At 41.4% G+C, this 14,669-nt stretch overlaps 1 protein-coding gene across 1 annotated transcript in view; it reads right to left on the minus strand.

Annotated features, from left to right (window-relative positions):
* Positions 1-242: 242 nt before the first annotated feature.
* LRRC9 (leucine rich repeat containing 9) overlaps positions 243-14,669 on the minus strand; it is a 66,059-nt gene continuing 51,632 nt past the window's right edge. Inside the window, 1 exon segment of the mRNA XM_086613639.1 lies at positions 243-374. Coding sequence (XP_086469765.1) covers positions 243-374 — 132 coding nt within the window.

The raw sequence follows: 14,669 nt of genomic DNA on the forward strand, positions 1-14,669 counted from the left end.
CAAATTAGGTACTGTCAGGCTAAGTTGGTTGGATACGAGGCAGCAGGAAGGAAAACAATTATTAAAAAAACCCTCAAATCCTGCTTCATAGACAGAGCTCATCTCTTGTAAAGAGGTGAGAATTGTTACAGAAAATGTAGCAGTAGTCATACTAACGACAGGCTCTGGCTTGTTTAATAGGTCCTGTTAACATTTAAGACTTCTTTTCCACTTTTCGAATTTCCATTTTGAAGTCAGATGATTCATGATAACATGTTTTTCCGTTTGCGGTTAACATGTTGACCCGGCATCTCGGCGGCAGCAGCAGCACTGGGACGCTGTGATGGTGAATCCAGATCCTCAGGTCTCCGAAGGAAGCACCCATGAACGAGTCCCTGGGATTAAAGAGGAAGCGGAGGTTTTAATGAAGCAGACTCCATTCTTCGGAGGGGTGAGGGGAGGTGAGGGACGCTCCTGTTGCTTATGTGATTATTGCTAATTACTGTAATTGAACATCCTCATGACAGGAATATTTGGTGCCTGAGGTAAAGCTTGTTTGCTTCCATTCCTTTTTCAGCTGTCTCGTGGTGCCCTCTCGAGGTAGGAGAGCCACCCGTTTTATTTGCTATTTTACAGCAGCTGGAACGCAACTGGAAACACGGACCCCGGTGAAGAAGCTGAGAAATTGCTGTTTGCTTTGAAAAACAAAGTAAATGTGCTGTAACTCGATGCAAAGTCAGTGTTTTTTTTGATTCCCATTTAAAAAAGCACATTAATCCTTTTGCCTCCAGCCTTTCCACTAGAAAGGACACGAAAAGCACGGAGGATGCTTCTTCACAGTGCCCTGAAGCCACAAAGGTACATTTCCCCGGAGTGTGATCCAACGGATCATTGCAAGGTTAAAGGCTGGCTGTTTCCATGCAGGAAGGGAACGTGTTTCTCACAACATGCTCTTGCGCCCTTGAAGTTTAGCACAAAATGCATCAGGAAACGCTGGCATGTTGGGATACTGAAGTGGATTTCGGAACCTTTGAGCTATTAGGAAGGACAGCCTCTGGGCTCAAGTCAAATAGAGGGCATTGTGCTTGTGGGGAAGGTCTGCGTGTGAGGTGCCCGTTCCCTCCTGGCTGGAGGCAGCCAAACGCCTTGGATGTGATCACCGCCTTACTGGGAAGGACTGCAAGCTGTAGGTTTGTTCTTAAAAGTGACTATTAGATGCTTGGTCTTGAAATATATTTTGTCCTTCCAAAAATGCCTCATCTTAAATCCAACAAGGTGTATGGATTGGCAATAGGGTGGGTCCTCAAGAGTCAGTGGATTAATCACTTTTGTGTTGGACGGGGATAGGGCTGACGCTGGGTGTCTGGGGCGAGGACGTCCCGTTTGAGAGATGAGCACGCCATGGGTGCCACGGGTGCGTGCCGATTTATGAGCAGTCTCCCTGACTGCTGAGCAGGATGTATTAAGCTCACTGTGCAGCCCCTGCTGTCACCTTTTCACAGGATCCTACTGAGTGGCTCCAGGCTGTTTCTGTCTGATCCCATGCAATGCTGGTATGGCGGTTTCAGGAGAGTAGGCACAGGAGGCAATTACTGGCTGTATTTTGCTGAAGTCTGAGTCCTTTCACACCTCTTGCCCCTTCCAGGTGCCCAATGGCAGCAGTCACTGTGAAGCCTGCCATGCCCATTTGACCAAAACCTCTTATTTCTTTGTTTACAATATACCCTTCAGAGTAGGTGACCACAGAGTGCCTGCTCTGGACTCAGTCGGAGCGCAAGCGGAGGCTGTGGCACCCTGCAGAGGGATTGCACCTAGAGCCTGTGCACCAAGGCCCACCAGCATGGTGGGGTGATGAACGTGACTCTGCTGGGTTGTCTTAGCAAGCAGTGTGACACCTTTTCTCCTCCTGATAGCGTGGCAGCTGTGATTTTCTGAGGCACCTGAACCAGTAGGCACTTGGGGAGCAAGATTTTCTCAATGAAGGTTTTTTTTTTCTCTGATTTTCCTCTGCTGCTATTATAGACTGCAGACTTTGTGAACTACAGCCCCTCCTCCATCCCATCTTTTATGTGCAGCTTGGTTTTGGAGTTCAGAAGGCTTTTCATGTGTTGATTTTGTGCCCAAATTGGATACATTTTAAAAATAATTTTTTTTTTTTTTCCAAACATCTCTCCTTCTCATAGATAACTTTTGATGGGACAGTTGGAAATAAACGTAAACAAATGCTGAACAACATGCTGAATTTGAAGGCATAAATCCCCACCGCAGAGCTGCAAATTGAAGACTCAAAGCTCCTGTTGCGTGGAAAAGAGGGACTCTTGGGCCCGACAAGGGGTAAGATGTTAATAAAACCTTTGTTCACTGTTACAATAGGGAACAGCTAAGTGTGGTTTGGGGTTTCTGCCAAGTTAACCCTGACTTATTCCCATTGTCACCAGTACTGCTAAGAAACCCCTTAACATGTTATTAAAGATAAAGAACGAAAAACAGTTAATACTTTTCATTTTGAATGCTGTATTTAAAGCAAAAGCTTTCATTTTAAAAACATCCTTTATTCCCTTTCCCTGTTGCTAGACTAGAGGCTTTAGAGAAAATTCACATTTTATGTGGCATTAACTTTCTTTTTTATGGAAAAAAAAACCCCAAAGTTAGCTTAAACGGTCTTAAACTGGTACTGTCTTTTATATTACTGGAGTCTTATTTTCTTTAAGATGAAAGTGCAGGTGTTCTGAGCGCCACCCCCACCCCCCCCCAACCACATGCTAACCTGGCTTATTTGATTGTTTCTTTCCCTGTGATCTGTTGCGCTCTGCCTATCTGTGGCCTCTCACCCTGTTGTTAGCTTCTTGGGGTAGGAACCATGTGCAGCAGACCCATAACCAGACAGAGTTGCTACGATAATGTGAATGCTAGCAACAAAAAAAATGTGGAAAAATAAGACAACATTCAATCATCGTTTCAACTTTTGATTTCTTCAGTGAAGAAAGGCAAAAGAGAGACAGCTTCTGTCTACAGTCCTGCCTTTCATTAGCCACTGTAATGTCAGGGAATCAGAGGCTACTCAAGACATGGTCTTGAACACCCTTTCGCTGAGTATGAGGTTGTATGAGACATTGTATTAGGTGTGTCTCCACGAGAAGCCTGTAGTGGCATGATGACGGGTACGTTATCTTGACAGCTAGGGAAGAAAGGAAAGAGAAAGAGGTGGCAGGTGTTCCTGGGTACTCTCTGGTCAAGTCAGGATGCCTTGAGCATTGGGATCACAAAGATCCAGTGGGGTCATGTTCAAATGCAGGCTGGCAGAATATGCCGGGGTGATAGACACGTTTCTTCCAGCCCTCATACCTTCCTCTGCTCTCCTCTGTGCCACTCGTTCACCTAAACAAAGGTGGCATCTTTATTCTGGTAGAATTAACTAATCAAAATACACTGTTGGTGATTCAATTATAAATGTTTCCTCCCATTCTTAAAATGTTTCCACTTGTTTCTTGGCAGGACCTTGAGGATCTCTCCGGAGAGTTCCTTTCACATAGATATGCGCAGAATGAATAGTTATTCTCCAGCTCCTGCTGACTTTCATGAATAATTTGATGTAAAAAGCTAACTTCTGCTGTCCCGGATCACTTGGAATACCAGATTATTCCAGCCACAGACCAAAAGAGCCTGTCTAGTTTTAGAGGCCAAAGTGGCCTCCCTGCCTTCCACTCACCTGCACCTTTCTTAGAAATTTCCACTACTTTACATTTCTCTCCTTTAGCTACCTGGCTGCTTCAGGCTCCTCCCAAATGAGAGAGTCTCTGGGGCTTCCAACTGACCAAACTTATCTTCTGAACAAAAACTATTACTTAAACAAAGAAGATTTGGTGGGACGTACAACTGTGATTTTTCCTGTTTCTTGTTCACCTCCCCAGGTATAGGCCAGGAAATACTGTGGTCACTCCTGAAGACGAGCAGTTTGTTTTTTCGGGTTGCATTCACCTGCCCAGTCTCACTGAAGGCAAACAGAATCACTTATCTGAGTAATGTCACACATGTGCCTAAATGATTGCAAGAGACTGAAAGGAGTTGGGAGTAGAAATAATAGCACTATTTCATCTCTCACGGAGCCAGCGCCAACAAAATAATGAAGCTGTGTGAATAAAGAACCGACATAATAATCAAGCTCTAACCATTTTTGGAAAATTAGCACTTCTTCCATAACAGCAGCGGCTGCTGGGAAAATGGTACCAAATATTAACTGTCAGGTTAAGCACACCTTAATCAACATGTGCTGAGTCCCACTGATGTGTCCTCAAACCTGTTACTTAAGTACTTATTAAGGCCAATTAAATAAACAAAATTTTAAAGCCTAATAGCATAAACCACATAAATAACACAAAAGAGCCGTAACGGTTGAATGGGTGGGTGTTTAGCCCTTCTTGATTTAAAACAGCGAAGTGAAAATGTTGGAGCCCTTGAAGGTGATTTCGAAGAGGAGGAAGTGACTGTGCTACACAAACAGCAATCAGAGACAATTAAGAGAACTGGGACAAGTGCCTCATTCTCTCTGCAGACTGCATGGGAAATTGCGCTTTACATTTCAGCCGCGTTGCATTTCAAATAAGGCCCCAGCTATGTCATTTTTCAAGTCCAACTCAAATCAAAAGATATTGCTTAAAATCTTCCTATTACTCCAGAAGTGAAAGGAATGATTGTCTATGCTGATGAGCCTGGAAGATTGTTTTGGAAAGAATTTGACAGTTTTGTCTCCCAGTCCCATTATAATGTTATTACTGCCCCTGAAGAAGACTGACAGAGCCTGACTACCAGCGTAAGCATGGGGGTAGTTTCGGATGGCTCTCTGCTGCTGCAGATTTCACGTTGTTTCTCTGCACAGTAGAGAAACTGTGAGTGACATGGTGCATTGTGTTTTCTTTTAAAGCTTAATCTGATGAAGAATCTTAGCGAGACCATATAGTAAAAAAGAAGAGAAAATATAAGCAAGCTAAAAAAAACCCCAAAACATAAAAATGGAAATAATGAAAATAGGGAAATTCAGAAATCATTATCCATGTCTAATTATAACCCTATCCCAACGCAAAACGCATAGCCCATGAGTGATACTTGTTCAAGAACTTTCTGATAAGCATGGAAAGGTTTCAGTACGGGATTCAGAAATTTCCTGACACGCTGAGGTGGTCTCACTTTTGTAGCCTCTTCACAAAGACAGGAGCACCTTGAGCTTTCAGAGCCCTTGTAGCTGTTTTGGTTTGCCATAATATGCTATGGTGCCGAGAAATGAGCACCTTAGTTTTTAAACGTGCTTAAATACCGATTTAAGTGACTAAGTTTCCCTTGGTGCAAATCCTCATCCGTGTGTCATTTCTGTAATACAATTAACTTTTGCTGGTGCAAATCCTCCTAGTTATGAATAAGACGTAACTGGGAAGTAAGAGGAACATACTGAATTAAGTTCCTTACTAGAACATCGGTGCTTTTTGAATGTGATACGCATGCAAGACGGACTGTTTAACATTTAAAAAAAACCAACGACAAACCAGAGGGCTGGAGGAGGGGTTGAGAGGAGGGACGTGCTAGAGGCGCTGCTCGGTTGTGCCATCTCAGGAGCGGTGCTCAGTGAAACACCTGTGTCTATGTTTCCTCCTTTCTGCAGCCTGGGAGAGCCTGATCCATGAGGAAGCCCAGTCCTATGCACCACTTTCTTCCCCTAGCCCTCGTGAGCTGCCCTGCCTTCATCTCCACCTCCATGCCAGGGTCCAAGCAGTGGCCCAGCCGCTGCTCTTGCCCCGGCACACGCTGGTGAGCAGAGGGACGCAGGGGGATGGTGTGCTTGGCTGACTGCCCCTGTGGTGCCCAGTGAACCTTCCCTTAACCAGCCCTGACTTCTCTGCTCACCGTCATGAAAACTGTAAGATGGAGGGGCTGTGTTGTGTACATAGAAATGAGGAAAACTTTGCCTGACGGCAATTTTTTCCAAGGAAGTATCAACGGTCAATCCCATCTTACCGTTTCCTTTGCAAAAGGCATTTTCTAATTTTGAGTATTTTTTTTTTTAATGAAAGGTCTCTAAATGTAAATGTTTCATTAAAATGTTAATTAATACAAAGTTAATACAAGATCTGTCCACTCAGATACAATCAACTGTGCATAAACCAGGTGGTCCTAGAAAACAAGAACCTAATCGATTATTTCCAGATAAAGATTTAAACTTTTACTTTTCACTGTGTAACAACTGACTGAGAGTGAAATTATGGTTACAGTGACAACCTGGTCCTTGCTCTCCTCAATCTAGTACATAAGCGACCTAGATCTCTGAAAAGAAAAGCATGCCTTGTTGATTTGTGTGGGCTGCAGAACAAATATGCTCACTGAAACTAAGAGGAATTTGTAAGGAAACAGGCTGCTTCTGAGCCAGGGATTATAGAAATCGTTTACAAATTGTGATGACCCCAACAAGAAGCCTTTCTCAGTGTAGTGTCAGAAAGCAAGTCCAGCCAGATCATTCACATATGGAACTACACGAAAGAAAGAAAAATCCTGAAAACCATATTCACTGCTCAGAACCTTATCTGGTACCCAGAGTTGTGATGGACAATGTTTCTAGCAGAAATCTCATCCATTTCAGTGAGGCTCCCTTGGAGCACAGTACTACTCCAACTAATGATTGCAAAGTTTGGGTCCTAACCTGCTTGGTTTAGAACAGCTTTAGCAAAATATGTTTAGGGGCAAATTCTTGTCATAATAAGACCAGTGGGATTTTTGTGACTTAGTTTCTCTATTATACAACAATTACTTTTCTTAATTTTCATGTACCTCAAATATGTAACTCCTAACTGGAAGGAATACCATTATGTACATAAAAATGATGTATGTCAAATTGCAATGTTATTATATCGTATTCACTAGTAACTCTATGGCTCTGCATTCATCTCTTTCTATTGTTTTCTGAAACATAGCTGAAAGGTGAATGGGAGCAAAATACCGACCTGAGACAGCTGTCTAGCAAATAAAGCACTGCTGTCACTGCAGAGGGACTTCTAGCAGAAGTGGCACTTGCAGTTACGGAGGCTGTCAGTCCAAATCCGTGTTGCTCTGGTACCCCGGATAAAGATCAGGCCAACTTAAGAGCTGGCAACACGCCACGCAGACAGATGGATAGATATTGGTGAGCAACATAGAGACCATGCAGGAGTGTCAAGTGTGGATTACGAAGGCAGCGTTCCCAGCTGGGAGACTGCAAACAGCTGGCCAGCCTGAATTTTTTAAAAACAATTTCTGGTTTAGGAGATGCTGCGGTTTGTTTGGTTCTAGATGACGTAACATACTGAACAAACCAGGGACAGAGATAGGAAGGGGTATTGTTATTTAACATTGGTAAAGTTGGCTTGAGCTGCACAAAAAGAAGGAAGTGAAGAAGGGGCATTCCCTCCGAGCTCCAGGGAGAGTGAGGATGAGAAATGGTAATGGAATTTCCCTGGTGCTTTTCTGTGACAAGGCAAAACAGAGTCCACACACTGCTAAGCAGAGCAGCAGAGAGAGTGCCAAAGCTGCTCGTTAGGGAGGGGAGGAGAAATCTTACCTTGGATTCAGAAGCTGGAATTCATCACAAACTCACACTTCAGCTTCCTCTCCAAAGAGGATCAGTGCCGGGGGTAGGGGCACAATGGGACAGCTCCTTTCCTGGGACAAGGATAGCATTTACTAGACAGGATAAACTTGGACTCTTATTACAAGATGGAAAACTGAAACCCAAAGGTGAAAATCTGATGCCAGTGCATTTTGGTTTTGAAGAAAATAGTTTAAAAGAGTTTATCTGAATTAAAATATTTAGCTTTAAGCAGTTTATTTCCTGGCACACCAAACTTTAAATGGTTTAAATGAAATGATTCAACTCTAAGTAAAAATTGGGCTGCTATATAGGAATTTGAATGATTGGTCCTTACATGCGTCAGCACTCCGTTCACTTACAGCATTTCATCCCTTTCGTTTGCAAAATGGATAGGGTTTTCCCAGGCAGATAATCTATCCAGATTGTACTATATTCTGTCTTCTGATAATCAGTACAAGCTGAATTCCAAATACGAGTTCTACTCCATTTCTGTAATTCTTTCATTATTATTTGAAAATGCTGGGCTGGCCCCATGTATTTTGCCAGTGTTGATGCATATTGGGCTGTCAGATCTAAAGTAATTCCAGGTTACTCTTGTTTGTGTTTACTCTTGTTGTGAACTCAATTACAGTTAATCTAGGAATAACAGTCATAAAAGGCCAACACAAAAAAACCCCCACAAACCAAAACAAACCAACCCAAAAAGAATGCATTCAGTGCACTCAATATCATGCCCAGTCACAAACAGGGTTAGAAAGGGACGGGATGAGTGAAGGGACTGATAAAGGGCACAAGCACCTCATTTTTGGAAGAGGTTTAGATTTGCTACATCGAAAACTATTTGCACCTACAAGCACTGATTTATTGCTGGGTTCATCTCTTTAGGTGCACTAAAGGAATAACAGAAGAAATGACACCAGCAGACACCCTTGTTGGTCTTTGCAGGAGAAAGGAGTATATTTACATATCAGAAACTTTTGTTCTCACACATATGTATGATCAGAATAGTGTTGTGGGATCTAAGTGGGGCTGTGCACGTGGCGATTACAAATAACACACAGGAGTGTATTTTGATGGCCAAGAAAAAATTTAAAGCAGCACTTTTAACAAACACTAGCATATTACATAATTTTTTGAAGTTCATGGAAGAAGAAATACCTTTCCTTTGATGCACTTGCATAAGACCTTTGTTCTTCTATCAGCAACAACCAGTTCCTGTTAATTTTGCGCTGAGATGGTCACACAGCTGCACTCTTTGGGCTTCTACGGATTATGCTTACAAGCTTGATTACAATTATATGCCTATGGTACAGGAAATAAAGAAATACAATGAAGGAACATAAAGGGTATGAGACCATCAGCAAAACAATCGAGTTTATACTTCAGGGTGAATCCTAAGCTGAGGGACTTCAACAGTATCTCTAAACCAGCTGACCCACGAATCCTTCTAGTGCCATCTCAGGACAAGACTTTGGGACATTCCTCCACCTTCCATGGCCTCTGTAGTTTCCACATAAAAGTAACATGCACAAAGGCCAGATGGTGGTTGTGTTGTATTCAGGAGGGCTCTGATTTGGATCATCAGGCCCAAGACCACGGCTATCAGTGTAGTTATCTAACTGTTGGCCCTATCTTGGCTTGCAAAGAACAAGCGCAGAACATTGTGCACCACCAGCAGAGGGAAAGAAAACATTACTGTGACCCCAGTGCTAAATCAGTGATGTTGCAACGGGGTGGATCAGGATTTAAGCCTGCCTCGGCATTTTTAAGGTCACTGATTGTCTGTAAAGAAACAAAACAACACACACAGACTTGCGTGTGCACAAACACACACACATACAATAATTAAAAGAATTAACACAGGACTTAGTTTGTGTTGCAAACCAAGATTGTTGTTAAGTGGAAATTTGCCATAGCTCTCCAACACTAGACACAAAGAAGAGCCTTTTGCTACTTAAACCTCAGTTTTGCTGTTGGACTGGAATGCCCATTGCTGTCCATTGGCTTATTTAGTTCAGAGCATTAATATTTATTTTAGAGACTCTATTTCAAGGTTACTTCGAAGAAGTTTTTGGGAACTCTTTCTCTCAGGCTGCTGAGATTTTATTTGAGGAGAAAGTAAATCAAATAATAAAATGCAGAGGTGCCAGTGGGCTTAGTGTAAAGAAGACTTGGAGGTTTATATGTCTTATTTCTTTTTTTTTTTTTTTAAACAGTCCAATTATGTACCACATAGCAGCAACTGGGCTAACAACAGCCATATGACGGAATAGCTCGTAATCCGGTTGTGGGTCTAGCTCCATGAGACAGACTCCAAGTAGATGAGTTTAAATCTCCTTAGAATTAAGAAGGGTTTGGCAACCAAATTAATTGTTTTGGAAAAAATCCTGCTTTATGGATCATGAAGAGGATAAAAGGGGAAAAAACATGTCATCTGTAGTGGTTAGTCAGATGTTCTTTTGGAGTTACAACGATTTCCTCTCTAATTCCTCTTCTTGTTGACATTCCCGTTAAAAGAATAATGAGCACGACGTTCGTTGCCGTAGTGCTGCTCATCCCTGTGTACATTACGAAATCTTTGCTTTAAGCCACCCGAATGGATGGAATCATATTGTAAGGCAGACATTAAAAACAATGGCACTCAGCTGTAGGCATGCACAGAAGTGAAGTATAAGCTGATACGCTACGATACAAGTGATGATAGTTGCTGGTACACCTCTGCAGTAGTTTGTTTCAAAGAAGTGGCGGGGCCCAGGCAACCGGAGAGCGTGTATTAATCTGGTTAGCAGGACCGAATTATTTCAGTCATTGGATTTTTTTAATATTTTATCTAGTTACCCTTTTACCAGTGAGATTGTGATGCTTCGGAAAAAATTTGTTAGGTGATTATTAATGCCATGTTTAAATAATGGGAGGCAATTAAACAATCACTGGTAATAGTTTCACAGGTGTATTTCTATTTTATATGTTTTGTATTTATATAATGCATTCTCACAGAGGCTACATTACTTAATTACTCAATGCTTTTAAAGTATTTTGGTAGAAATAGGTGTGCAAAAAAAAGGTATTATTATTTCACAGGTGGCATAAAAGCAGCTTCATTAAGGAGGCTGGTATTAATAGTGCTTTAATACAGAAAGCCAGGAGATGGTTCTTCACATGGTACATTAAACAGTGAAATATGCCAATTTTGACTTGATTTCTATGCTGCTAAACTACCCCCACATTCATTTTGCTTCAGCTTTAAGCCCTTCCATTCTAGTGTTCTCTAGCCCCAGTTACAGAATTGCAGCTTGCTTTTCACCTATCTTCTAACAGTTTAACATAGATGTCTGGGTCCAGCCCATTGTTCCAATTGTATATAGTTTAAAAAGCTCTGCAGTATTTTACTCTTTCCATTATATCTTGGCTTCCCTGAGCGCTCTGCTCGCCGCATTTTGCTTGTACTGGCTCTGTTTTCTAAACCCATTTATGGCTTTTTTCTGTACACTTGTTCATTGGGGAGCTTAAATTGACTTCTCTCCATTCTGTTTCCTTAACTAAAAACGCACCATTAAGGTTGATGAAGTCTTTTGAAAACACTTCATAAAAATGAAAGGCCGTAAGAAATTAGGCTACCAGTGTTTGCAAATACCTGTTTTCAGCCAAATTGATGGGAAGGAATAAGAACTGAATTTAAAAATGCTACTGATATATATTTGTTTGCTACTTATTTTTATCATAATAGAAAAAGCATGTGTAAAACATTTTGAGGAATAAAATATCGAGACATTAACAAAACAGGCCACGCAGTAGCTTTTTGTTGCAGAAAGCCTTTTCCCTAAAAACATCAGGTATGGTTCTGAAGAGAGAAAATGGCCAAATGAACAGAAGTATCTGTATCAGTTATTTTAATGAATTTCTTTTTTAAAAAAATATTTTTATCTCAATATTTCTCTTCAGAGAATACTGAAAACTATTTCTTTCTAAGAGTAACATTTGAACCATGGAATGACATTTTTATCAGGAGTAGGAGGAGTTCTTAAGAAATTGCATTACAAAGGGGAGGAAAAAGAAAGGTTAATTAAATCAGCGAAACTTTGAGTCTCCTTTCAGCACAAAAACATCTGTGCAGTGGTTGAGGATATTAAGTATGTTTTACATTATGTACATGTACACTTAATAAACAAAGTAGCCTCATTTCACAAATCACCCAACAGGAATAAGGAAAGTCATTCTGAACAACATGCTGAATTGGCGGGAAACTTTTATGGACATATGGAAATGCATCTACTTTAAAAAAGAGAAATATCAAGAGGGATTTGCACAAAGTTAAAAGCAAAGCAAGTGCTTTAGAAGCAAAAGTGATTACATTGAAAATGGCAGCTTGCTTGTCAGAGCAGCTGAGACGGCTTCCTCACCAAACAAAATACTGATCGCTCCAGCTGTTTCCAGGCTCACCTAACACTGCTGCTTATCATTAAAAAATATATTCTTTAGAAATGTGGAAACCTCTAAAAGAATCATTATTTGGGTTTTGTTTATTCTCGGATAATTTTTCAGACAACTGCCATATTTTATTTACAAGGTATATTACTTCTATGGCTTTTTCTCTTCTCAGAAATATAGAAATTCATTCTGACAGTCATCCCAGTAAGTGGAGACATTTAAAGTGTAGAAAACTTTTAGTATATAACTTCTGTTACAGAACAGTAGCAAAAATCTGCATACTGAGACTTTTACAGTTTGAATAGACGCTTTCAAACAAAAAAAAGTCTTAATATGGAAAAAAAACCCCAACCACCTAACCTTTACATCAAACTCAGGTTTGAATTCAAGATCTAACTTGTAAATGAAAGTTGGTCCTAGGCTTTGCTTTAATAATATGATTGATTTAAGACTTTTGTTCCTTTTTATTTTATAAAAGCAAAAGAATAAGCTTGCCAGACCTCAAATGTAGTAGTATTTGATGGTGTACGTGAACACAAATTTAGCATACTGTATCACTTCCTTTAAGAATTCTCCCGTTAATGGAGGAAAAGAGCAGCGAGATCAACCAGAAGAGTAGCTAAGTACAAGGAGGTCATGCAGCAGCGAGGAGTTCTGTAGCAGGGGTACAAGGAAACCCTGTCAGTTTCCATCCCATTAAACAAGCTATGAGCTATGTGTTGGACTCGCTGGGAGTACCAGCAAACCCCTACCAAGCTGTGTGCTAGCTCTTGCTCACATCCTCTATCAATTATTCAGCTCCTTTTATGCAAATAATGTTTCGTAGAAGCAACGGAGATCCATAATGGGAAGAAGAGTACCATCCATTTAGAAGAATTAAATGGTAGATGAGAAGTGTGACACTTTGCAGGCGAAAGCTATCGAAATGGTGCAGTACCAGTACCTTTAAATGCCTGTGTGCACGCACAGATGCGGAGATTCAAAGTTTCGTTTGGTTTTTTTTTATGATCATCTTTATACAAAATTAATAAGAAGGCAATAGACAAAGACTCCTGCATTCACGGTTCTGCCAGGAGACAGTTGCAGAAGCGAGGTCTCTGTAGCAGATCTGTCTCTGTTCTCCAGGCTCAAAGCTTTCCTTTTGTATTTTACAGGGAACGTATGCAACAAGCCTGGATGCAAACGGTGGTTATACTAAAGAGGCTTCACTGTCCTTTAGAATCAGGAATCAGAAAAAAACTAAGGGCCACTCCTGCATACTCTCATCAGACAAAATGTCCCATCAATTTCAATGCATATATGAGATCAAAACTTCTCTGCTGTACCACCACTACAGTTCCCTGGCTCAAATTCAATAATGGTGTATGCAGAGGCAATTCCATTCCCGTCAGTGGAAGTCAGCCTGCGGAGTGAGATTCACCAAGATGCTCCAAGGCGACTTGCTTGCTTCTGACGTTCTTCCCACAAAGAGATTGGTAAGTAAATGCAGACAATCCTGGGCGCACCCAGCCAAAGAACTGATCGTGTCTCTACTGTGAGCCTTTAATCCTTGTCTGGGATTTTACTTGAAGGTTTATCCCTTTTCTTGTCAGTAAACTAATTATAGTTTTCCTGCTGAACTGTCTGTGAGCTGTTTGACTGCTTATGTCTGGGTCTGCACTGGCAAGTTTGGGAGTGGTGACAACCCCACTAATGCCTCTCCACTGCAAAGGCTGTGGTGGAGCTGCTTGTCATAAACATAAACAGGTCAGTGGGGGTGAGACAACCTCCATCGTTCTGCGTGCCCCAACATCAGTTAGAGAACCTCATAATAACCTTGAATTTCATACCAGAAATCCAGTGTTTAATAAAGCAGCAGCACAGAAATAGGACCAGAGCCTCAAAGCTTCTTTCTCTGTCCTGCTGCAGCACCTTTGCAACACTTTGCTCGTGCTACTCTTTGTGTGCAAGGAGTGTGCATTGAAAGCAACAAAATGTTACTAAATCTGTCAACTTAATTTCGGGGAGACAACACCTGAACGCTAAGAAACTTCTCACAGCTTGAATCTGTATTTCCTGGACTCATATACGTGCTCCAGTGTAGTAACTCTGTCTTGTAGACACTAAGATCTCTCTTCTGAAAGCTTTGTAATGTGAGTGCCCTGTATATGGTGCTTCTGCATTTAACTATCTTTAATTATACTGTTATTCGCACAGGAAATTTTTTGCTAAACCAGGAGAGACTGAAAGTATGTTTAAATGGAGTGCAGTTAGCCTCCCAAACAGAATTATGCTTCCATTATAAAATTCGACGACTAAAAGGCCCTGGCAATAGGCAAAGGTGGAATTTAAAATCCCTGAAAGAGATGGAAATTTGAAGGGTATAACGCACAATCATAGATAAGCTTAGAGAATTAAAAAGAAACAAAGCTATAGGGGGCACACACGTATTTCTAATTTCACGTTCACCACATTGTGCTTTTACAGCCTACAGAATGAAAGCTATTCACCCCTGTCACAGGCTGGCAGAGCAACGCTCTCCATCTCAGATGGAAGTAGCATGCCACAGAAGCTCCAAGTCCTTTAGGAAACTCTGGCTGCTTTAAGGCACAGGATACTTCTACTCAGGATTATACAAGGGGCTTTCTGCAGGGTTCAAAATTACATGGGGAGC

The sequence above is a fragment of the Tauraco erythrolophus genome, chromosome 6 (genome assembly GCF_009769465.1).
Source record: "Tauraco erythrolophus isolate bTauEry1 chromosome 6, bTauEry1.pri, whole genome shotgun sequence".
In the NCBI taxonomy this organism is placed as follows: Eukaryota; Metazoa; Chordata; class Aves; order Musophagiformes; family Musophagidae; genus Tauraco; species Tauraco erythrolophus.